Source organism: Octodon degus, unplaced genomic scaffold (assembly GCF_000260255.1).
Source record: "Octodon degus isolate 3935 unplaced genomic scaffold, OctDeg1.0 scaffold00090, whole genome shotgun sequence".
Classification (NCBI taxonomy): domain Eukaryota; kingdom Metazoa; phylum Chordata; class Mammalia; order Rodentia; family Octodontidae; genus Octodon; species Octodon degus.
This window is the reverse complement of record NW_004524666.1, coordinates 10430814-10455353: the sequence shown is the minus strand read 5'-3', so window position 1 is coordinate 10455353 and position 24540 is coordinate 10430814. Positions and strand designations below refer to the sequence as shown.

The 24540-nt window shown below is 39.4% G+C and overlaps 1 protein-coding gene across 3 annotated transcripts in view; it reads right to left on the bottom strand.

Annotated features, from left to right (window-relative positions):
- The window catches only part of Slc16a10 (solute carrier family 16 member 10), a 130868-nt gene that overhangs the window by 30236 nt on the left and 76092 nt on the right, over positions 1–24540 (bottom strand). For all 3 annotated transcript variants that reach the window (XM_004637498.2, XM_023722303.1, XM_023722304.1), the window contains exons 2-3: positions 11888–12032; positions 7820–8273 (exon numbers count right to left, since the gene is read on the bottom strand). In XM_004637498.2, the coding sequence (XP_004637555.1) occupies positions 7820–8273; positions 11888–12032 (599 nt within the window). The remainder of the gene's footprint in view (positions 1–7819; positions 8274–11887; positions 12033–24540) is intronic.

The window sequence follows — 24540 nt, the reverse complement described above, 5'->3', positions numbered from 1 at the left end:
AGCACTCCCCTGGCAAGCACAAGGGCCTGAGTTCAATCCCCAGTTCTGCAAAAATAAAAAAAAATAAAATAAAAAAGGGAAGGGAAATAACAGCTTGGGGAAAGAGAGTAAAAGAAAAAGGATTTAAAGAAAAAAAATGAAAAAAAAAAAAAAAAAGGAGACAGAGCTTTTGTAGATGTAGAGGACAAAAAGGGTTGGAGGGAGGTGAAGGGGACAGAAAAAGAACTAAGATGTGTAATGTCCATGTAAACATTCCTTAAAGTGAAGGAAGACATTACGTACTGCGAACATGTACTAATACAAATATGAAAAATAAAAACACCCTACACCTTTCCTTTGTAAACTCTGCTTTGAAGCCAGGATTTCAGTTATTCTTGCCACATGATGCCTAAAATGAGTTGTTTGACAAAACTGCAGAAATAGCTGGATTGCATGACTGAAGCGCCTGCAATTTTATACCTCAAAATTGAGCCTTTTTCTAATGTGCCATGATGGAATATATCTTCCTAATTCTAAATAAGTGCCCAATAGTGTGGTGTGGGGAGAGACGAAATCCTGACAGGGCTAGAAGGAAGGATGCACAAGGAAAAACGGACAGCAGCATGGTCATTGGGTGAGAAGCCCTGAGCTGTCTTTAGCACTGAAGACACTTGGCAAAGTGCGAATGCACAGGAGAGCCATCTTCTGTTCTGTATTCCTGGAGTTGATGGGTTTGAGAGTCCTCCAAAAAGATGCACAAGCACTAGAGGATAAGGACAGATATACTTTTGGTGGATCAGGCAACCTTCCCTATACCCCCAGAGCCATCTGGCAAATGTTGGTCAAAAACACAATGTCCAAGCAAGCTTTTAAAAAGGGAATGGCTACAAGGTCAGGCCTCCCCTCCAATCATCTAGATTATAGTCTCAACTATATGGTGATACCTGTCTCAAATCAAACACACACACGTCTTAGTGATACACTCTGAGCACTGCTCAGGGTAGCAAACTCCATGGCCAGGGTATGGCTTAGTATCCCCTGTCCTGTATCCCTGAGTCCAAGTTCTTTGAGATTTTTCAGTTGGTACTGAAGACCAAGTTGCTTCAGATGTACAGAAATGTCTTCTATTTATAATTTCAGCAAGGCAATATAAACCTCTGGGTCAGCGCAAACACATCAGGTCAGGGATGTAGCACTGCGGCACAGCACCTGCCTGGCAACTGTGGGGTCCCTAGTTCAATTCCCATTACCAAAAACAAAAGGCAAACACATCAAGTCTCCCATCAATATACAACATTAGAGTGGTTCCTTAGTTCTTCAGAAGTTAGCTGAGTTTGCCCTTATTTGTTAAGTGTTATGTACATAAAAGTACTGTCATGTTCTATGTGAGTATTCTGGGAGGCTAAGGAAAAAATTGAAAGTTCAAGCCTAGCTTAGGCAATTTGGTAATCTAGTGAGACCTTGCCTCATTGTGAAGGCCCTGTGTTCAATGCTAAATCCAGGGACAAAAAAAAGAAGAAGAAAAAGAAAATCACATTATAGCATGAAAGTAGGAGTTTAAAGATTAAAACTGTCAGGGCCGACCAGATAGCTCAGCAGACTAAAGTGCCTGCTTAGGTAGAGCACAGTGGCTGGGGATCAATCCCCGGTGTGCCATGCTGGCCTTGCCCCCAGGGCACACTGAGACAGGGATTGAGCCTGGACATGGTGGCATGAGCCTGTAATCCTAGCACTTGGGAGGCTGAAAACAGGAGAATCACTTCAAGTCTGATCTGTGTAGTAAGACCCTGTAGACCCTGTACTAAATACATAAAAAAGATTAAAACTGTTATAAACTTTTTATATTGTCACTTTAGACTTATTCATAATATACTTAGCCATTTCACAAATGTATAAGTACTCACTGTGTTCTAGCCATTATGCCACGAGCCTGAGAACTATCACCGAGGAAAACGGCCAAAAGATCCTTAACCTTGTGAGATTTATATTCTAGCAAAGACATATATAAAAATTTTAAATAATAAATAAAGACTCATATAGAGACAGTAAGCAATAATTATAATAAAGAAGTAAATTACAAATATATTCAAGTTGTTAAGGAAATTAAGTACTCTGCAAATAAAGAAGGGGTAACATAAAAGGGGTTGGGAATGTGGGGAGGAAAGGGAAGCAGGGCTTTAACCAAGTAATCAGAGGAAGCCAACGAGAAGGTGAATGCAGGAGCTGAGTGAGCAAGGGAGGAGAGGAGATCGGAGAGGCAGGAGGGCCAGATCATGGAGGACACCGTAGGCTGCTGTGGTGGGAACTTTAGTTTTTACTTCTAGAGAATGTTCTAATTTCCATTGAGAGATTCTAAGCGTGATGTATTTAGAAAGAATACCAGCAGCTTTGGTATGAAGATGACACTCCAGGGGACCAGGAAGAAGCAGGGCGCTCACCTAGGAAGCTATTGGAGTGATCCATGCTAGAGGGTGATCTGGTGAAGGCCAGGAGTGAGGCTGTGAGAGGTCACCTGATCCTGTACATTGTAGAGTTCCTAGGATTTCCTGACTGGATCGGGGTCATGATGTGCAAGGCAGAGGAGCCAAGGAAAACTCCATCGAAGGCAAACTCCCTCATTTGGAGACTAACTGGAAGGATGGAACTGCCATCTCCTGAGAAGAAGGTGGCTGGGGGGCAGAATAAGTTTTGGGGAATAAAACCAGGACTTAAAGATTGGACATGATCTAGCAATTGTACAAGTGGAGACACTAAGCAAGCAGCTGGATATACAACTCTGGTAGAAGACTTACAAGATCTGGGCAGGAGAGTTACCAGAGGAATTGCCAGAGGAAGACAGAGGAAAATATCAAGGACAAGCACCAAGACACACTGATGTTCAGGGAATGGGAAAAAGGAGGAGCCACCAAAAAAACTGAGAGGCAGAGATGGGGGGGAACCAAGAGCAGCCGAGCTCCTGGATGTGAAAGAACAGGAGAAACCATAAGAAGTTAACCCCAAAACAATTCTCAAGCATTAGGGACAGCATGTAAAAACCAAAGTAGTTGCTGCTATACATAGTTCTTTAGGAAGATAGACCTTACCCAAACTAATCTCTAAGACTTGTACCCTTACAGATAAATGGGCAGGTCTAAAAGAAGACATTTGACAGCCTCCAGGAAGCAAAATGGATTTACTTTTAAAAGTCAATTATAGGGCCAGCCAAATAGCTCAGCAGATTAAAGCACTTGCTTAGGCAGATGCAGGGGCTGGGAGTTCAATCCCCTGGCCTGCCGTGCCGGCCCCACCCCAGGGGTGCTCTGAGATGGCAATTGAGACTGGGTGTGGTGGCACTGGCCTGTAATCCCAGCATTTGGGAGTCTGTAAACAGGAGGATCACTACGAGTTCAATCTACGCAGTGAGACCCTATAGACTCTGTAGACCCTATCCTAAGTTTAAAAAAAAAAAAAAAAAAAGTCAATTATAAGGGCCAGTGAGATAGCTCAGCAGACTTAAGCGCCTGCTTTGGCAAGTGCAGGGACCAGGGTTTGATCCCTGGTCCCAAATGCCATACTGCCCCCACCCCTGTGGTATGCTGAGCCTGCAACCAAGTCCAGGCGTGGTGGTATATGCCTGTAATCTCAGCACTGGGGAGACTGAAACAGGAAGATCACTATGAGTCCGAGCTGCATGGTGAGACTCTGTACCAAATATATAAATGAGAAAAAGTCAATTATAAAAAAGATTAAATTGCCAACCTTTTTTGAGAGCATATGTATTTTCTCTCAAATCTTTAAGAAAGCTGTGACAGTATCCATTGTACTTCTGAATTTTCGAAGATATAAATTACAAAATTAATTCTTTAGTTGATTAAAGATCCAATTTTTAACACAACACTTATACTCAAAGCCAAATTCTAATACAATAAATCTTTTTCTACTTTTCCAACTGGAAATTTTCTTTCTTCTATGAATCTTGTATACCTCCTATTAAAACTATTCAGCTGGTGACACATTATCTTAAATAGATGCTTCATATAATTTTCTCTAATTCTTATAATAACTCCGCAAGTTGGGTTTATCTGTTTTTCTTTCTTTCTTTCTTTTTTGCAGAAACAGGGATTGAACTCAGGTCCTTGTGCTTGCCAGGGAGGCACTTATTCCACTGAGCCATCTCCCCAGCCCTGGGTTTATCTGTTTAATAGATGATGAAACTGATACTTAGAAAGTGTGCCCAAGGTTATATGATTAGTGAGCCATAAAATCAAGATTTAAGCCCAGATCGGTACTACTCTAGAACCTTCACCTTTCAACCACTACACAGTCCTGCTTCTTGCAGTGTGATAATTTAAAACAGTATGATTGTCAATGGAATCAGGTCTTGACCTTGAGTAAATTAGTATAATCTCTCATTAAATTTCAGTTCCTTTGTCTTCTCATTCATGAGATAAATATGAAATCTTATACATGAAGATTAAATTTAAAAATCTATGTGAGAATATTTTGTAAATCATACTGGTGTTTGTTTGTGTTCTTTTGGTGTCAGAAATTGAACTCAGGGCCTTGTTCTTACTAGGAAGGTACTATGCTGCTAAGCTGTATCTCCAGCCACATGCTGCCTTTTATTGTTACATTTCCTAGATTCTATGCTCCATCAGATCAAGTGCATATGTTACCCACATGTCTCCTTCAATAGTCAAGAAAGGGCTTAATATGCACCAAAATCATTTACTACCATATGGAAGGATTTAAGACACATTTTTCCCACTATGGAGGAAACTAGGATTCTATTTCATAAAGCCTGAGTTAATTATTTACAACCCAAACCTTAATTAAATAACAATAGTTACCAACTCAGAGCATTTGCCAAAGTCAAGATCTCAATAGTCTGTGTGGCATTTAATTGTCTTGGTGTTTCTTTTACAATACAGGCTTTGGCATAATTTAAGAAAGAGAAAAATCCCAAATGAAAAATATCAACACAGTCTATAAGAGAACATGCCTGCAAAATGGAAGAGCAGAGAAAAAGGGACAGTTTATTAGCAGAGTTAATGTAGGTCTCATTGCTCTGCACATCACCTCACTAACAGCTTCTGATTACAAGCCATATCTATAACACTGTGTAACTGATCGGCCACTATGACATTTGATTCACTTCAGGACCAGGAGCATTTATTTAACTTCTGTAGCTGTACTCACTTTCCCTCCGATAAATGCACAATGTGGTGGGACAAATGCACGGGGAAGTCACTCTATAGGCTCTTGAACAGGACAAGAGTTGCTCTTAGTTGAGAACCATGGAAAGGAGCCAATCCCTGCCTTGTTATTTACTTACATGATTCTTGGGAAACTACTTAATATCTCTGTTAATGACGGATCTGTTTTCTAGTGTATAAAATGAGACTTAACATTTATTTTGCCTACTTTTTCTTTGGCTAGCTCAGGCTGCTTAAGGGCAGGCCTGGTGAGGTTATGGAGCTGGGGATCAAACTGTGGTCCCCTGATCCTGACTGATTCTGCCCAAGCAGGTGCTTTAAACAATTAAGATAACCCACAAACCCCCTATTTTGCCCACTTTATAAGTTTACTGTGAAGGACAAATGAAATTGGTAGCAATGAAATTAATTATGTGTGAAATTAGTTTATAAGTTGTAAATATACAGCCAGAAATAACTACACAATCACCTACCACTTGTCCTTTTTTTTGGGGGGGAGGGGGTGGAACTAGGGATTGAACTTAGGCCCTTATACTTGCCAGGGAAGCACTTATTCTACTGAGCCATCTCCCTGGCCCCCACTTGTCCTTTGATTACTGTCTGGTCTTAGTCAAGCTGAGATACTAATTTCAATGGATGTATACCTTGTAGTAACAAAGAATTTAAAAAGAATTTCTAGGGTCGACCAAACAGCTCAGTGATTAAAGCACCTGCAAGCCAGTGCAGGGGCGAGGGGTTTGATCCCAGGCCCTGCCTGCCAGCCCCACTCTCAGGGGATGCTGAGACAGCAATTGAGACTGGATGTGGTGGTGTGTGCCTGTAATCCCAGCTCTTAGGAGGCTGTAAACAGGCATATCACTACAAGTCCGATCTAGTAGTGAGACCCTGAACACTATGTAGACTCTTCCTTAAAACACACACACACACACACACACACACACACACACACACACACACAGAATTTCTACTTATTTTTGAGAGAGGACATAATAAATATTTTCTTGACTAGGAAGACTGGAAGAGATAAATTGATATACTTGATTCTTAACAAATCTCTAGTCCAACAAAAATTAGATCTAGATGGTTTAAAGATACTTTCCTAAAAATGTGAAAATAATCCATCAGATCAAGCTGTAGTCACACATTTCATGGGCAACAGGCATCACACACTAGGTCATTTACCTAGTACCTCTCTGGAAAATGTCAAGTGGCTCAAGGTATTAAAACTTAGTTTCTACATGTCTTCCTTCTGGTGATTCCATGCCTTCACCAGTTAGGAATTTCCTCAACTCCTTTGGCAAGAAGAAAATAAGATAATTGAAAAATCAAAATAATTTTTAGATGTACAGTATGACTACCATCTCTCTCTCTGTTTCTTGGCCTAACTTCTTTCTGAGTAGCACAGGAACTCAAAAGAGTTGATGATGTAGATATTTGCTGACCCTTTGAGCCCAAAAATTATTTCACCTGCTGTTACGAATTTTGATCAAAACTTTATAAGCTATGCATTGTGTAACTAAATAAGCTGTGCATTGTGGCACATGCCTATAATTCCAGCACTCAGGAGGCTGAGGCAGGTGGATCACTACAAATTCGAAGCCAGCCTTACCTTCACAGTGAGTTCAAGGCCAGCCTAAACTGCATAGTGAGACCCTGTCTCAAAAAACCACATGCACACACACACACACACACACACACACACCTTAAAACTAAAGAAAAATGGCATTATTAAAACTGTCCTATTAATCAGCTGTGAAACTGTGTCATTCATATTTATTTCTCAATAAAAATAAAAAAAGAAAAATGGCATAAATCCCCAAGATTAGACTTCAAGTTTTACAAATCCCAAATTCACATTAGTATCCACACAAAAGAAAGGTTAGTGTCATTTTTATCATTTGTCATCTATGTTGAACTAACTACATTTTCAGCCACAAACAGTACTAAAAAAGAAACACAATCACTTTTGAGTAAGTTTTGCAAAGGCAAACACTTTCAACATGACTTATTCTTGTTTCAGATGAAGATACTGCGTTTTGCCATTAAGATTGAAATAAACTGCTTAAGTACCTAAAATCCTAATTTCTAACAATAACTCAGCTCTCTTGCATGATTTATACCTCACTTACTATTTTTCAAACACTGTTCTATATAGAATTCTCATTTTCCCACAAGTGTTCCATGAGTAGATATAACGCCTCCTCCTGTCAAAGCTGCTGGCTTGGGGATGGAGGAAACTATCTAATATCTGTACCCTTCTGTTGAAAAATAATTTATTAATATTGTCAAAATCATTACATGATCTTTGTCTCTGAATAAGATGAAGTCTCTTCTAGGAAAAAATAACCTATCAAATGCTTTATATTGATACAATTTGTTCCAAGATTTCAGGCTTTCTTTTTAAATTGTTTTTGTTTGTTGAGGGTTGGAATTTTTAAGTACTGAAGCGCTCCATGACACAGACTCTGTTTCATGGTCTGGTGGTTGAGGTGAGTTTGTCTTGGGAGACCTATAACTTCAACAGTCCCCAAATTACAACTAGAATAATGTTTTAGGCAACTTCAACCTGACCTGTCCTGTGCTTCTAAGGAATTTCTAGTACGAGGTCATGGCAACCATGACCAACAATCAAGATATATACTCACCAAGTGGACATAAGGCACAAAGTATCCAAAAAGTGCCACTGGTATTCCAACTGCCCACACTGCATAAGCGGTCACCTTGAAGATGGAAAAATTGAACAATTTTTTTGGAGGACTGAGTTTTTTCCTGGAAAAGAGGGAGAATCTGCTGCTTTCACTCTCTTTATCTTTGGCATTGGAATCAAGAGGTCGATAAGTAAAGCCAGCCAAAATGAGAACAAACATGAAGACACAGAGGATCCTCAGGGTATTAAAGAGGTTCGTTTCTTTGATCAGAACCTTTAAAAGCAAAGGTAGCAAAATAGTGAAGAGACTGCTGCCAGCAGTCACAATGCCATTCACAAGTCCAAGGCGCTTCTTGAAATAGTGTCCCAAAATGACCAGCGAGGGCTGGTATGCAAAGGAGCAGCCGCAGGCAAATATGATTCCATAGGTGAGGTACAAAGGCTCAATGGAGCTGTATAAAGGGGAAAAAAAAGATAGAAAGCAGCTTTAATTATATTTTGGTAGTATAAAACCTAATGGTAAAAGTAGTTTATGATTAACATATTTTCTGCAAATAAAAATTAACCAAAAACAGAGAGGAAATGCTTAGTAAATCAAGAAAGCAGCACTAAAAATAACCTAAATGTGTAAAATAAGATCATTAAATTCATCAGTAATTTTCACTCCATCCCTTCCACAGTTTCTGGTGACACACAGAGTACTGGATGAGAACTGTACTCTACCTAGCTCAGAAATAAAGGTCAATGCCAGGAAAGGCCCCAGAGAAACTGACAGTAATTAAACTAATAGACTTTTGTCTTAACCTTTTACATTAGAATTATAAAACCTGCTATTTTATGGAATTTTCTCAGGTACTTACTAGGAGATCTAGTGAAAGAAAAGAGTCAATTAATATTGTCTTCCCAAGGTTATGTCACGAACATTCGCACAGAAGAGCGTGTGCCTCATTTTTTGTTGGCCTAAGAGCTGAATACCAACCTTCGCCCTCTGTTCCACTGGTGCCAGAATTGTGCAAGATAGCAAATCATATTCTGATTGCAGAAAGACTGAATTAAATGTGCTCACCAGTGATCCTAGTTTCTAAGCTTTAAGACAATAAATGTCTCAAAAATAAACAACTAAAAAATGTTACACCTTAAACAAATAAATTTACTACCTCTTAGGAAGCAAAAGATCAGACTATTAAGGTAAAGAGTAAAAGAAAACTAAAGTTTTTTTATTAAGTCAAATTTGAAAACCAATTTATCAGCAGTAAAGGCACACAATTTATTATAGAAACTAAGATAACAAATTGGTTAATAAAACAAATTGGTTAACAACTAAATTTTAGACTATAATGCTAGTCTGGCAATATGCTGAAGTAATCTACAAGGAACTCTAGACTCTGATAAAATTAAGGCACGTGGGCAAATTCTCTGTCTGAGGTGCCTTCCCCTTCAATGAATCTAGCTAGAATCTTGTCCACATCAGGATGAGGAATAACTTCTAGGTTCTCCCAAATTAGTCTCACTTCACTCTTGCCACCCTCTATAGAATCTCTACTTTTTAATTCAGTAAACATACTAAACAGCTACTATGTACCAACTATTTCAGAATGTGGTTCTCCCTTCAAACCTCCTGTGGCCTGCTTAGTAAAAATACATCTGCCCCTAATAAAAAGAGGACCCAAAAATTAAAAATACTACTTTATTCTGCATCAATGTTCTGCACGTGTAATTTTCCATAACTGCAACTTCTCCAGTCAAAACTTTTCAACAATTTTAAAAGAAAAAAATCTAAAATCTACACATTTCTTTGCCACCTTCAAAGCATATATTAAAAATAGTACTGACAATACAGTCATAACAAGCATCAATTTTCAGTTATACACAGTATTACTGTTATAATAGCAGTTATAAGCCCAGAGAGCCACACAGATACATTAAAAACATTCTTCTGAGTACATATTAAAATGCTAAGCACCTGATGAGATTAGCTTCATATCTCTCCTTAGAAGAAAATATGTGACCTTTGTGTTGGCTGAGCCTGTTTTACTTCTGAATATTCAACTTACAAGAGATGGTTCAAGCACTGAAGTCTGACAACTGAGTAAGGGCAGTACAAGTACCAAATGTCTACCAAGGGACTCAAAGAAGGGAAGTGATGTGACTGACCCCAGATGATGGAGATGGTTTTTCTAAGAAGGCAGAACAGGAACTAGATGAAAAGTAAATCCATCATTCATTGGATACTAAAACCTAGCCACACTTCTTGTTTCTGTATATTGCTCCAAAGTTCTGACAGCCTTTTTACCAGCACATGAAATAATAAAGTTGAGTAGAAAATGCAGGACCCTTCATGTAGTAGAATGGAAAAAATGGGGCATTTTGTGTAGTAAGGGAAATCTGGTTTCTACAAATTTTGCTAGCCGGGCATGGTGGCACACACCTGTAATCAATCCCAGCACTTAGGAAGCTGAGGCAGAAGGATCACACTTCAAGTCTGAAACCAGGCTTGGCTACAAAGTGACTTCAGGCCAGTCTGAACTGCAAAGTGAGACCCTGTTTCAAAAAAAAATTTATTTTTTTCTTTTTCTACATGGGGAAGGACAACCTGGTTCATAATATAAAATACCTATCATTTTTATTTGCCAGTGGTCAAAAAAGTTTGGAAAACACTATTTGCTGCTGTCTCTCTGTGTGTGGTTTGTCTGCCAAACTAGGTAACAGACGTTTTACGTGCTTTCTACCACTCAGTCCTCTCTGTACTAAGGCCTGAGTGCTGACACACCCAGCAAGTGGTGGAGCCGCAGGTACACAGTGTGTGGAAGCCAGGAGGCCCCTAGTGCAGAGCTACATGACGAGGCTCTACTATAATGTGACACAGCTGCCAAAACAGAGCAAAGAGAAACGACCTCACAGAATCACCTAAAAACATCTTATTCCAAGCAAACCTTTCTCTTTAAAAATAACAATTTTAAATTAGGTAAAAGTAAGTATAAAAGAAGCTCATGGGGCCAGGGAGATAGCTCAGTTGAATAAGTGCTCACTTGGCAAGTGCAAGGGCCTGAGCTCAATCCCCAGCTTCGCAAAAAGAAAACAACAACAACAAAAAAAAATCCTCCAAAAAAAAGAAGCTCACTTCAGGTTTGCAGATGGGGTGGGTAAGTGTAGTCAATGGTGAAATAAGTACAACCAAGGATCTCTAACTGAAGGCCAGTCAGCAGAAATGAAAACAGGGCAAAAATGCAAACTTGACACCTCCCCCCATGACTATACTCATGGTTTTCAACTAATGGTGCATGAAGATGGGTAGGACAGAGAAAGACAGGAAAGGAAGATAAACCTTTAATGGAGAGATGAAGCATGGAAATGATCATAAGTCCTCTTGTTAATCATTCCTGCTAAGCAAAGCTACATATTAAACCAGTGTTTCTCTGCAAATTACCCTAACCATGCAAGGCGATTGGGTAGATTCGGGGCTGTTTCAGGAAGTAATGTGCCCATCAAGCCCTTGTAGTTAGTCCCTCCTCATTGTATCACATTTTTCTGCTGACACACAGAAAGTGTCACTTCATGTCTTATTTTAGGTACATTGGACTATTTCATTTTCTACAATATTTAAACATTTTAGTGTATTCTTTTTTCAAAGTACAGACAGGCGTTTTCTAGCCAGTTTGGAATTATTAAGAGCCTTCCTTCCATTAGTAAATCATTTTTACATAAAGCTTATAAACAACCACATTAAAATCCCACTTGTACCTCTTAGAGTCTCGGCTTAATTTAAAACTACAGTCATTATTATTATAACTTGATTTCTTAAGGTATTTTTGTAAATAGAAAAACACAAACGAGAAAACATTTTTCGTGGCCTTAGGGAGCATATATGGTGATATCTAAAGCTCAAGCACTGCAAGCAAAATTCTAAAACTTTTCAGGTTCTGATATGCTGCTATAGATGGAAGTTCAGTTTATGTCATATTGCTTACTGTTTTAAGAATCTTCCTTATAAACAGTAAAGTTTCTGAAAGGAAAATCTTAAGGTTAATAATTTCTTAAGAGCTACATGGAGAAACCAAGTCCTTACCTGACAAAAGAACTGGACATGAGCCCAATGAACCCCACAGCGGCGCCCACAACAGCTGTTTTCCGACAACCAATTATGTCTGTGAAGACGCTGGCTATCGGGCAGCAAAGGAAAATCATCCCCATGGCCAGAGAGCTCACCCATGCTGCAAAGGGGGAAAGAGGGGTGTTAGCACAGGTGGCGAGTATTTGTATTCATTCCGCTGGACATAACACACAGCTAGAAAATATTAGTGCGAAAGGTATTACCTCACTGCTAGATAGGGGAAACTAGAATAAACTGGCAATAAATTTGCTCACAGCTCAAAGTACTGGCTAACCACAATTAGCATAATGATTTTATATATTTAAGTTAGGCCTGGAGAAGTTTGGGCCTAAAAGGTTAATAAAATTAAACATGATGTTGTTTCCTATGATCCTATTTCCCTTGATATCTACCTGTGGTTTTTGTGATTTCTACCTATGGAAGCAAGCAATTTCTAATCTCTAGGAAGAAATTTATTTTTTTTAATGAAATGTGTTTAATAATGCATCCATAGGTGGTCACATGGCAAACAAATGATGACCACTAAAGTTAAAGTGGTGCAACCACTCTTGGGGGAAAGGTTATAATCATTCAGACCCCACAGGTAAGGTGCAACCATTTGCATACAGTCTGAGCCTTGTTCTTTTGGCAGAAGACAATTTTTGACCTGGGCAACAGTTATTGGATATTTGTTTATAATTACTTAAGTATTATACTTATACCTGTGTATTTGCATTTCTGAAAGTACATCATCTTTTACAATTAAAAATAATCACAAGTCATAAGTTCTAGTTTTAATTTTGTCAAAGTTCCAACAACAACAAAGAGAAAAATGAAAGTACAAATAATCATAACTGTGTGCCAACAAAATAGTTGCTCTCAGAGGATGTCAAGTCTATAAGCTCTTCCAAAAAAGTTTAACTAATGGGGCCTACATGCACATGGGCTGTAGAATAATCCATCCTGAGTAGAATCCCCAACTATACAACAATATGACCTGTAGAAAAAGCATATCTATATCTATATCTAATATATTTCAGTACTGGAGTTCTTTCACCTCTTTATACATTTATTTGCAGCACCAGAGCCCTTTCTTTTTTTTTTTTTTTTTTTTTTTGGCGGAACCAGGGATTGAACTCAGATCCTTGTGTTTGTCAGTCAAGTGCTTATCCTACTGAGCCATCTCCCCGGCCCCCAAATGAGAACTTTTTTTTTCCCCCCCAGAACCAGGGACTGAACTCAGGCCTTTGTGCTTGCCAGGGAAGCACTTACTCCACTGAGCCACCTCCCCAGCCCCACCAGAGCCCTTTCATTTCGGTTTCTATGCTTCCTTCCTTCCTTTGTTCTGTCCACCTGCCCCTTCTACTGACCTTCTGTCTCCCTCCTTTTCTCTCTCCCCTGACCTGTCTTCCCCTCTCATCTCCTCCTCCCAGCCTCTAGCCTCCAGCCCCTGCTAAGGCACTAAACTATTCAGATGAGGTTTAACCTTCCAAAGACCCTGCTTCAGGGCTATAAGCATGTACCACTATGCCCCACTCTAGAAAAACTAGAATTTAACGTCAGGATCTGAGATGTAAGCACTTAAGAGGTCAAGAGTTTTAACAATCACAAAGAATTTTTTTTTCTTAAATGATCTGAAAGGTCGGCCAGATAGCTCAGCAGACTAAAGCACCTGCTTAGGCAGTTGCAGGGACTGGGGTTCAATCCCGTGCTGGCCTGGCCTCCGGAGCGCAGTGAGACTGAGACTGATTCTGGGCATGGTGGCACAGGTATAATTCCAGCACTTGGGAGGCTGAAAACAGGAGAATCACTACGAGTCCAATGAGTGTAGCGAGACCTTGTAGATCCTGTACTAAATACATTCAAAAAGAAAAAAAAGATCTACATGGCTCTATCCAGCTCTGAAACGAAGTCAATGTCTCTGTTTCTTTAGCAGAAGAAGGAGGCTGATCCCTATGCAATGATCATTTCTTTACACTGTGTCCAGATGAACCTTTACCATAGTACTATTTTGTCTTCTTACATTTTCACTTAAATTATATACATAGCATTTTAATCAGGTATATTTCTATTGTTGATCTAACTTTGCCAGAAAGAAGACTAATCTGGAAACACACTGAAGAGACTGCAAAAAGTGCCATCCTGATTTTGAGAAGCTAACAGTAGAGGGAGGCTAACTGGCTAAATAATTTAGCAAAACCCAATCCCACACTCGTAAAGCCATCTAATATGGACTCTACTTGTAAGATTTTTCAGTCTACTGTCTTACATAAAAGTTTTATAATTCCATAATTCCCTTTTTTAAAAAAAAGTTTAGTAAAGGCCCCAACCCCTCCCCTCCGTACCATCAACACCAGCTGCCTTGCACCTATGATGGGGGAAGAGGCACTGCCCTGCACCCAGCACCACCGCCAGCCACCTCACGTGTCCTGTGGGAGGAGGAGAGAGGCACTGCGGCGCCCTGGGTGCCAGCCCCTGGTGTACCATGCAGGAGAAACAGAAAGCAGCAAACTCCCAAATCCTAGCTGCTCTGCACCTTGATTTGCCTCAGCACAGCACAGCAGAGATGATAACCAAAGACTGAGCATGAGACCAACACCCAGAAGAGTTTTATTCCGGAACTAAAAGGCACCCCTACTGCAGAGACTAGCTGATAGAAAGCCTGGGGAAACAGGCTTGGAAAGGATGAGAGCTGAACAGTGATCCCCTGAGATGTGCAGGCTCAGACTAGAAACAGCACAGGGCCTGGATTCCGTGGTGGGAGGCCAATTTGATGGCAGTGAGAAGGGGTAGATATGAAAGAGAAGATGTTTAATCCACTGATCTTTTGGGCTTACACACCATTACCCACATTCAGCAGAAACTAGTAGTGTGACTTACTACATAGGTCATTGTCTGGGTTGCTTAAGTGACCACACTAAAATCCTAGACCTCTTTGCTTGGATTAAACGCAGTTCACGAGTGGTTTGCCAGTTTTATCTTCGATGCTATCATTATCACTGCTTTTACCAGCCAAGGTGACCCAGTTGGTGCTGTCAATTGATTTTCTCTGTGCCCTGTATGTGGATTACCTCGGGGCCATAAACAATGCTGTGGCTTATTCCAGAGAACCAGGCACTAGGCCAAAGAAGCTGCAAACCTCAGCACAGAAAACAAACAAACAAAAAACCAAACATTCAAATAGAAGGTAACAAAATTCCCCTGAAAACTAATTCCCCCAAACCTGACTGAGAGGGCATCAAGGAGAAAGAAATCAGAAACCACACAGAAGAAGTGTTTAAAAGGGTATCAACAGAAGTAACAAAATAATTCAATAAGGTCTAGGCAAATTCAAAGATATAACTAAAGAGATAAAGCCCCAAACGACCTGACTGACAAGCAATTCTAGAGAACACACTAACAAAAATCTAGTGGACCTAATTAAAGATATATATAAAGCATGAATACTGAGCATAGAAAAGGAGCCCATTAAAAAGTTGTTTTTTAAACATAAATAATTTACTATAGTAACACAGACAAAAAGCCATATGAACACAAAGGAAGTGATGTAGCAGGCAGGTGTGCTTCATACCACGTAGAGCTGTCCATAGCCCCCAGCTGGCTATCCAAGAAAACGGTCACTGGCTTCCCCTGCCCCTCACCCATCTCAGACCCGGGAACTGTGTTGCTACGAGCTCAGTCAGCTAGCATCTGAATTCTACATGACCTTAAAGGCAAGGAGAGCTTAGGATGAGTTCTCAAGCCCTAAAAGAAAATAACTTCCAATCCAGATTGAGATATCCTGCAAAATTATTTTCAATTTTTAAAACGTTTATTTTATTAGTATATGTGTGCAATACATGTTTCATACAAAGTGGATATGTGTGTGTAACATTTTTGGAGACGGGGCTTCCATATAATGGTGAAAGCAGGTCTTGAACTCACATATATAGCCCAGGCTAGCCTTGAATTCACAGCTATTCTCCTGCCTCAGCCTCCCCAGTGCTGAGATTATAGACGTGTGCCACCCAGATTACATAACATATTTTAATATCTTTTTTCTTCTCCTTTTCCTACCCCACCCCTCCACTCCTCTCTTATACTTTATATTCTCAATGTCTACTGTTAAGTAGCTGGTTTCTTTTCTTTTCTTTTTTTTTTTTTTTTTTTTTGCGGAACTGGGGATTGAACTCAGGTCCTTGCGTTTGCCAGTCAAGCGCTTATCCTACTGAGCCATCTCCCCGGCTCCACTCCTCTCTTGATCCTCTTCCTTTCCCTACATATTTGTAGAACGCAGTGCTTACACCCCTCATGTGGAGTTGGTTCATATGCATAACACATCTCAATTCTGGTTTTTCATTTCCTATCCCTCCTCTCTCTCCTCACTCCCTTCAAAATTGACAAAGAGAAATAAGATGTTTCCATAATACAGCACCTGAAGAAATGCATGGCCTGGCAAGATAGCTCAGCTGTGTAAAGTACCTGTTTAGGCAAGCTTAGGCAAATGCAGGGACTGTGGTTGGTTCCCTGGTACCACATGCTGCGTAGGTTGAGCCGGCCACCAGAAGACAGGAGAGGGGAGGGAGGGAAAAGGGCAAGGAAGGGAAAGAAGGAGAAGGGAAAGGGGAAGGAGAAGGAAGGGCCGGCCAGATAGCTCAGCGAATTAAAGCTCCTGCTTAGGCAGACACAGGGACCAGGGTCTGATCCCTGGCATACAGTGCTGGCCCTGCCCTCAGGGCATGCTGAGACTTCAATTGAGACTGGGTGCAGTGGTGCACACCTATAATCCCAGTGCTTGGGAGGCTGAAAACAGGAGAATCACTAGGAGTGCGATCTGTGTGTGTAGTGAGACCCTGTAGACCCTGCACTAAACACATTAAAAAAAAAAAAAAAAGAGTAGCTATTCTATGTTCAGACAAAGTTGATCAAGACAAAGAGGACATTACATATTGGCTAAAGGAACTATTCAACAGGAAGAAATAATTATATATGCACCAAATGGTGTGTACTCAACTTCAAAGAACAGACGCTAGTGGAAATAAAAGAGAGATCAATACAGTGGGGGCCTCAATACTGCACTATCACAAATCAACTAAACAAAAAATTAACAAAGAAACATTAAACCAAATCTTTGAACAAACAGACTTAACAGACATCTACAGAATGTTCTACCCAACAACAGAATATACATTCTTCTTGGCAGCATGTGATTTCTCCAAAATAGACAACACAATAGTTAAAAAAACATACTAAAGGAAATGCAAAAGAAATTAAAATTTTCCCATGATACTATCAGGTCACAGTGCCAATGAAACTAAAAATAAATACTACAGTAAATAAATATTACAGTGCTTGCCTAGCATGAGCTAGGCCCTGGGTTCAACTTCCTGGCCCTGCAAAAAGAACCTACAGAAACTATGCAAATATATGGAAATGAAAGAAAACATTCTTAAATAATCACAGAATAAATTAAGGAATGAGTCACAGAAAAAAATTAACTGAGACAGTTTCTAGAATTAAATAATAATATCAGTACAATGTACCAGAACTTATGGGACAAAATGAGAGCAGTTCTAAGAAGGAAGTTTACAGCTGTAAATGTCCATACCAGAAAAATGTAACAAGCTCAAATAATCTCAATGATATGTTCTCAAGGTCTTAGAAAAACAAGAATTTAGGTGGCCAATAGCCAGGTGGAGTTACAAAAGTTGTTTTGAAGTCACTTCCCTGTGAGTCAGGGTTGTCTAACATGTACAGGGTAACTTGCTTCCCTGGGCTTCCAAATTACACCTGGAAAGGAGCCTTGACTGCCACCACTGCCTCTAGCACCCTTTTCATGCTGAGGCACCTACCCGGATCTCAGCCTCTTTCAACCCCAAGCAAACAAAAGACAAGGTCAAACCTACTGCCAGGGAAGCTAGAGGATAAAGAAGGAGGGCAGAGACTTCAGAGGAAGTCTCCAAGTGGGACAGGCAAGGGTGTTCCCAGGGGAGGGCCTGCAGAGGGGGCTTTGTAGGAATGCTGCCCAGGAAGAAGAGATGGAGCGAGCACGTTGAGATAATATCACATTCCCAGAGCTAGACATAAACTACTTTCTTAGCATGAGCTAGGCCCTGGGTTCAATTTCCTGGCCCTGCAAAAAAAGAAGAAGGAGAAGGAGGAGAAGGAGAAGGGGGGAGGGAGAGCAGAGGGGGAGGAGAAAGAATTGGTTGGCTACCTTAGAAATTTAGTGATACTACCCTGCCTCAAAATAAAAACTTTTTGAAAGAGGTCTGGACTATAGCTCAGTAGTAGAGCACTTACTTTGCCTGTACAAGGTCCTAAATTCAATCCTCAGTACTACAAAACAAAAGGAAGTATTTTTAGTCCCCCAAATTTACTCTTTTCAGTATTACTTTGGGTGTTCAGAACTCCTTACAATTCCCCATGAATCTGAGAACAAGCTCTTCCACTTCTACAAAAAAACAAAAAGAACCCAAAAACACATTAGAGCCAAGCTCATGGTGGCCCACATCTGTAATCCCAGCACTCTGTGGGGCTAAGGCTGAGGAAAATTTGAGTCCAGCCTCAGTAGTTCAGCTTAGTACATGACCCTGTCTCAAAATAAAAGCAGGAGGGAAAATGTGGCCAGTGTGAAGGCCCTGATTTCAATCCCCAATACCACTCCAAAAGTCATTGGAATTTTGATACGCACTGCATTGAACTGTTGAGGTACAACTGCCATCTTAAGAATACTAAGTCGTCCAGTGCCAATAAGATAGCTCAGCGAACTAAGTACCTGCTTAGGCAAGCACAGGGAGCAGGGTTCAAACCCTGGCACCACATGTCACACCAGCCTCACCCCTGACCCCTGACCCCTGGTGCCAGGAGTTGTCAGGAGATAGGAGTGGTGGGAGTGGTGGCACACAACTATAAACTCAGCCCTAGGGAGGGCTGAAAACAGGAGAATCACTAAGAGTCTACATAGTGAGACCCTATACCAAATACATTAAAAAACAAAAAAGAATATTGTCTTCTAATCCATGAACACAATCCGTCTTTACATTTATTTATGCTTTAATTTCTTTCAGCAATATTTTATAGTTTTCAGTGTATAAATTAATCTTTTCCATCCTTGGTTAAATTTATTCCTATGTAAATTTTATTCTTAAAATGGAATTGTCTTCTTAAAAAAAAATAAAGGGGTTAGGGAGATGGCTCAGTAGAATAAGCACTTCCCTGGCAAACGCAAGGGCCTGAGTTCAATCCCCAGTTCCACCAAAAGAAAAAAATAAAATAAAATAAAATTAGAACTTGTATAAGGAAGGGAATGCGATAAAAATTAGGAAATTAGATAAAGATCAGAACAAAAGATCAATGATATGGAGTCTAAAAGAACAATATAAAGAGTCAAAGAATCAGAGAGCTGGTTCCTTGAAAGAATAAACAAAATAGGCAAGCCTTCAGCCAATCTTATCCCAAAATGGAAATGAAAGACACTAATTAATGCAATTAGACACAAAAAAGTGAGACACTTGCCAAAATCCAAAAAATTACTGGTAACTACTTTAAAATCTTAACTGTCAAAAAACTGTGGAACTCAGAATGGAGAGATTTCTAGACACATGAATTGTCAAAATTGAACTAAGAAAACTTAAAAATCTTGAGTAATCAAATAGCAGGCAATAAAACTAAAGAGTAATAAAAATTATATATCAACTAGTAGTAAAAGCACCTGATGCATTCACTGCCAAACTCAGTAAGAACTTCAGGAAAAATCTAACACCAATAATCTTCATACGTTTTAATATAATCAAGAGAGAAGAAAAAAAAAAAAAAAGAGAAGGCATACTCTCAAAATCATTCTTAGAAGCTAGCATTAACCTGCCCCAAAAACCAGATGAGTCCAACCAAAAAAAAGAAATTAAGGCCAGTGTCTCTAGTGAATGTAGACACAAAAATTCTCAACAAGATTTGGGCAAAGAGAATGCAACAAACCATCAAAAGATTATATGCCACGGATCGAGTAGGCTTCATTCCAAGGATGTAATTGTACAACATATGCAAGTTAACAAATGTAATTCATCACATAAAACCGGCTATCCATATGCAGAAAGCTTGTGTCTACACCCATATATTTCACACCATGTAGTAAACGAAATGGATCAAAGATCTAAATGTTAAAACAGGAACAATGTGCTAGAAGATAAACAGGTAAAACCCTTGAAGACATAGGTAAGGACTTTCTGAACAGAGCCCTCAAAAACAAAAGTAATACTAAGAATCAACAAATGAAGTCATATCAAATTAAAAGCCTTCTGCACAGCAAAGGAAACAACACCATGAAGAAACAACCTATGAAACGGGAAAAAATTGCCAGTTAATTCTCAGAGAGGGAACTGACTTCTAGAATGTATAAAGAATTCCATAATGCGTCTCAGGCTTTTGGCTAAGATCAAAAAATGGGGTGCTGAAATCAATCTCCGAAGAAACAAAAAAATGTTCAATATTGCTGACCGTTAGAAAAATGTACATTAAAACGATGCAGGCCTTCAGGGCTCCAGGCCTAGACGTACACACAGGCAACTCGAGAGTAAAGAGCACCATAATGCCCCCTGAGAGACGGAGGAGCAGAGCAAGCTGAGGCACAAGCTGGGACTGCACTAGCCTCCTAAGAGGAGGATGGAGGCAGAAGGCACCGGATGACACACGCAGTTTCTACTGAGTAGAAGGTTAGAAATTTGCAGGCCTCCAGGAGCCAGAGCAGTGCCTGAAACAGGGATCTGCACTAACTTCAGCTGAGTCTGAGAATTTCAGCGTGCTGTGGAACATGACACCTGAAAGATCTGACTCTAAACTGGGAACTTCAAGTCAGGTGGAAGAAAGTACAACCAGTAGTAGTAGGGAGGGTGAGGAGAGAGAGACTCAAACAAACAAAACAATGCAACTTCCACTCGGAATAATCTGTAAATTTAATTCTAAAACAATAAAGCCAATGATGCTAAGAAAGCTAGCCAACAAATCAGCAATTAGAAAATAGTCCAGGTGAAATTAATTTCATAGACCAGCCTATCATTCTAAAATGTTTATAGTTGGATTTTAAGAAAAAGTAATTTTCATTTTAAAGATAAAGAAATTATGAAACAAAGGCACATGTACTAAAAAGAATACTAGAAAAAATGTGAAAAAGTGTAACTCTTTGAAATACAAAAGATTCCAGTAAGGATAGGGATGTCCCTTAGTGACACAGTGTGCATCTAAAGCACATGAAGACTCTGGGATCAATCCCCAGCACAACAACACACACAAAAATCCAAGAGAAAGAGAAAGATTTTTACTCCAGATTTAAAAAGCTAACTCTGGGGAAATTTTCAAGGATCTCAAGGGAAAATTTAATCTTCTCTCATAACAGAAAATCATGGGGCTGGAGAGATGGCTCAGTGGTCTAAAGCACCTACTTGAAACAAGCTTGGCAATGCACAGGGACCGCGGTTCAAACCCCCAGCACCACATGCCAACCAGCCCCGCCTCCTGGTGGGCTGAGCTGGCCACACACACACACACACACACAAATAAATAAATAAATGTTAAAAAAAAAATAACAGAAAATCATTTCAAAACATAAGCATACGTGATGAATTGAGGAAAACATGAATAAAGTCTGGCTTCATTATAACTTATAACTTCTATTCAACATAATATTAAAAGTAAAAAGAATAAACCCCAGCATGAGGTCACTACAATGCATACAACAAATTATTTTCATCTTGTGAATAGAAGATAGACTACAAATCAGTAAGAAAAAGAAAATGGAAATGTAGGTCAAGAGTTAGGAGAAAACATTCAGAAAAGAAATCCCAATGGCCAGTTAACATTTGCAAAGATGCACACTAACTGGTATTCAGGAAAATGCAAATAACATAGCACAATTTGGCAACAAGAAGTCTAACCATACCAAGTAGTAATGAGGCAGTGGAGATTTGGAACTCCCATATCTTCCAACATAATTGGAAAGGCAATTCAGCAACATCTAGAAAAGCTTAGAAAATGTACATCTCACAGTCCAGCAATTTCACTCCTGGGTATATACTGGAGAGAAAATTTGACCACATGCACAAGTAGACATAAGGATGTTCACTGATGCATCATCTATAAAACCAAGAAAGTGAAACAACTTAGCTCCATCAGCAGCAGAACAAAGGAAGAAATGCAATGTACAATGGAATATGAATCCACACATAAATAATCATAAGTAGCCACAGGTAGTATTAAATATGATAAAGATAATAACAAATTCAGGATACTGATGACCTCTGAAAAGGCATAGATGACGGGATAAGAAATACGGAAGGCTACCATGGAATCACAGTAATGTTTATCTTTTACAAAATAAGAAAAAAAAAAAAAATGCAACCTGAGTGGTGAGTAGTATTCAGAAAATAGATCTGTTATGCTATTTCCTAGATTTTGTTTGTTTGAATACTGAATGATAAAAGAGGGGGCTCGGGTATAGTTCAGTCAGAGCCCTCCAAGGCTCTAAATTCTAATGTCAACAATTCAAAAAAAATGCTAAAGACTCCAGCCAGCACCCAGGCCCCACATGTGTGTGGGACCACCCATGGCCCTCCAGATCCTCATTCCAGCCAGTGAGCAGGCTTGGCTTGTCCGTGGAACTTCCTCCATCAGACAGGCTGGGTATGGAACCCTGGGGCGGAACTCCCTGCAGAGAGGCTAGAGGCAAGACCCACTCAGCTAATCCAGGAGCACAACATCTTGCCAGAGAGGCACAGTGGGTTGATTTCCAAGGGCTGCAGCAGGAAGAAGCAGAGTGCAGCAGCCAGACCCAAGCCACACCCACCCGTACAAGTGTTAACTTGGAAGATCCGGACCTGGTGCTAAGGTAAAAACTCTACCAAAGCTCTGCACCAAAAGTCAGAAGACAGTGCTCTACAAAATGACAAAGAGAAGGTGCAAAATGCATTCTCAGGCCCAAAAACATCTAGAACAAATGCAGAAGACAATAGCATAGAAGAAATTGGTAATCACACACCTGAAATCTCTGAAATAATAGCATCTGAAGTAAAGAAACAACTGCAGAAAGGTATAGAGGAAATCAGATTAGAAATAATTTCTTTAGTCAAAAAAGAAATGATAACTATGATGAAAGAAGTACTAAGTGTTTCTAAAGAACACATTGATTAAAAAAATAGAAGAGAATAGAAAAATGATGGAATTATTGAATGAGCAATATAGGAAAGAAATAGAATGCGCAAAGCAGATTCAAAAAGATATACAGAAAAATTTAAACCTCAATCACAAACTGGCAAAACTGTCTGAATGGAAGTGAAAGTAGACTTGCATACCTTGGAGACACCATTGCAGCTAGTGAAAAGGTAAGAAAAGATGTCTTAAAAACAATTAGGAAAAAATAATTCAACGTCTACAAGATGATGCAAAAGCAAACAACGTAAGACTAATAAGCATCAATGAGAAGGAAGAAGTTAATACAAATGATATGAAAAGAATACAGACAGAGGTAATAGCAGAAAACTTCCCAAATATGGGGGAAAATCTGACATTCAGTAACCAACACATATAGAACTCCAAATAACATTAACTCAATTAAAACCACACCCAGACATACAATAATCAAGATCCCAGAAATTCAGCACAGGAACAGTGTACTAAAAGTCGCTAAAGAAAAGAAAGAGATCACATTTAAAGGAAAACCCATCAGAATAACAGCAGATTTCTCATCACAAACCATCAAATCAAGAAAAGCATGGAGTAAAGTACTACAAGTCTTGCAAGAAAACAAATTCTAACCCAGACTGATACATAATGGAGAAGTGAAATACTTCCATGACAAAGAACAACTAAAGAATTTCATGATAACAAAGCCAGCCCTACACAGACTACTAAAAGATATTCTAGAGAGGGATAAAAATGACCATAACTCCATGAATGAGAATGGAAAGAACCCACCAAATAGGGCAAACAATTAAACACAGGAGAAAAAGAGGTATACAAAAGCAGTATTTCAATTATTCTTTTGTATACAGCACCAAAAAATTTCCATCAGCACACTCTACAAATTGACTTCTGCACTCTATTTGGCATGATTCTATCCGGGTCTACAGAGTGGATATCAAGGAAATAGCAGTAGCTCAGTCCCACAAGTGGCCACTAGTAAGCATCATGGACACTGCCCATGTTCATGACATACTAGAACTTTGTGTGATATCCTGTCCCCAAACTGTTAGAAGTGCTGGTCATATATTTGCCATTCCAGCATTCGTTATGTTTTACTCTTAGTAATTCTTTACTATCATGAAAACTTTTTCCTAGTTGAACTGTTTTGAAACATTTAATTTTTAATTAGTTAGTATTTAATTTTCTGAATATTGTTTAATCTTAATTTTTGTTTTAGGATTTACACTGTATCTTTGGCTTATAATCTACTTATAAGACATGGTATGATATTTTCTTCTAGTATTAGAAACTTTAAAAACTATGTTTCCATTTTCCATTGACTTTGTATTACTTCTTGTCTTTACATACACACACACACACACACGAAAAATATGTATATAACCTGACATAAGATTAATACTGTTTTCTAGAAATCTTCAATGACCTGTTAAATGGGTTCATCTAATATATCTTTTTTA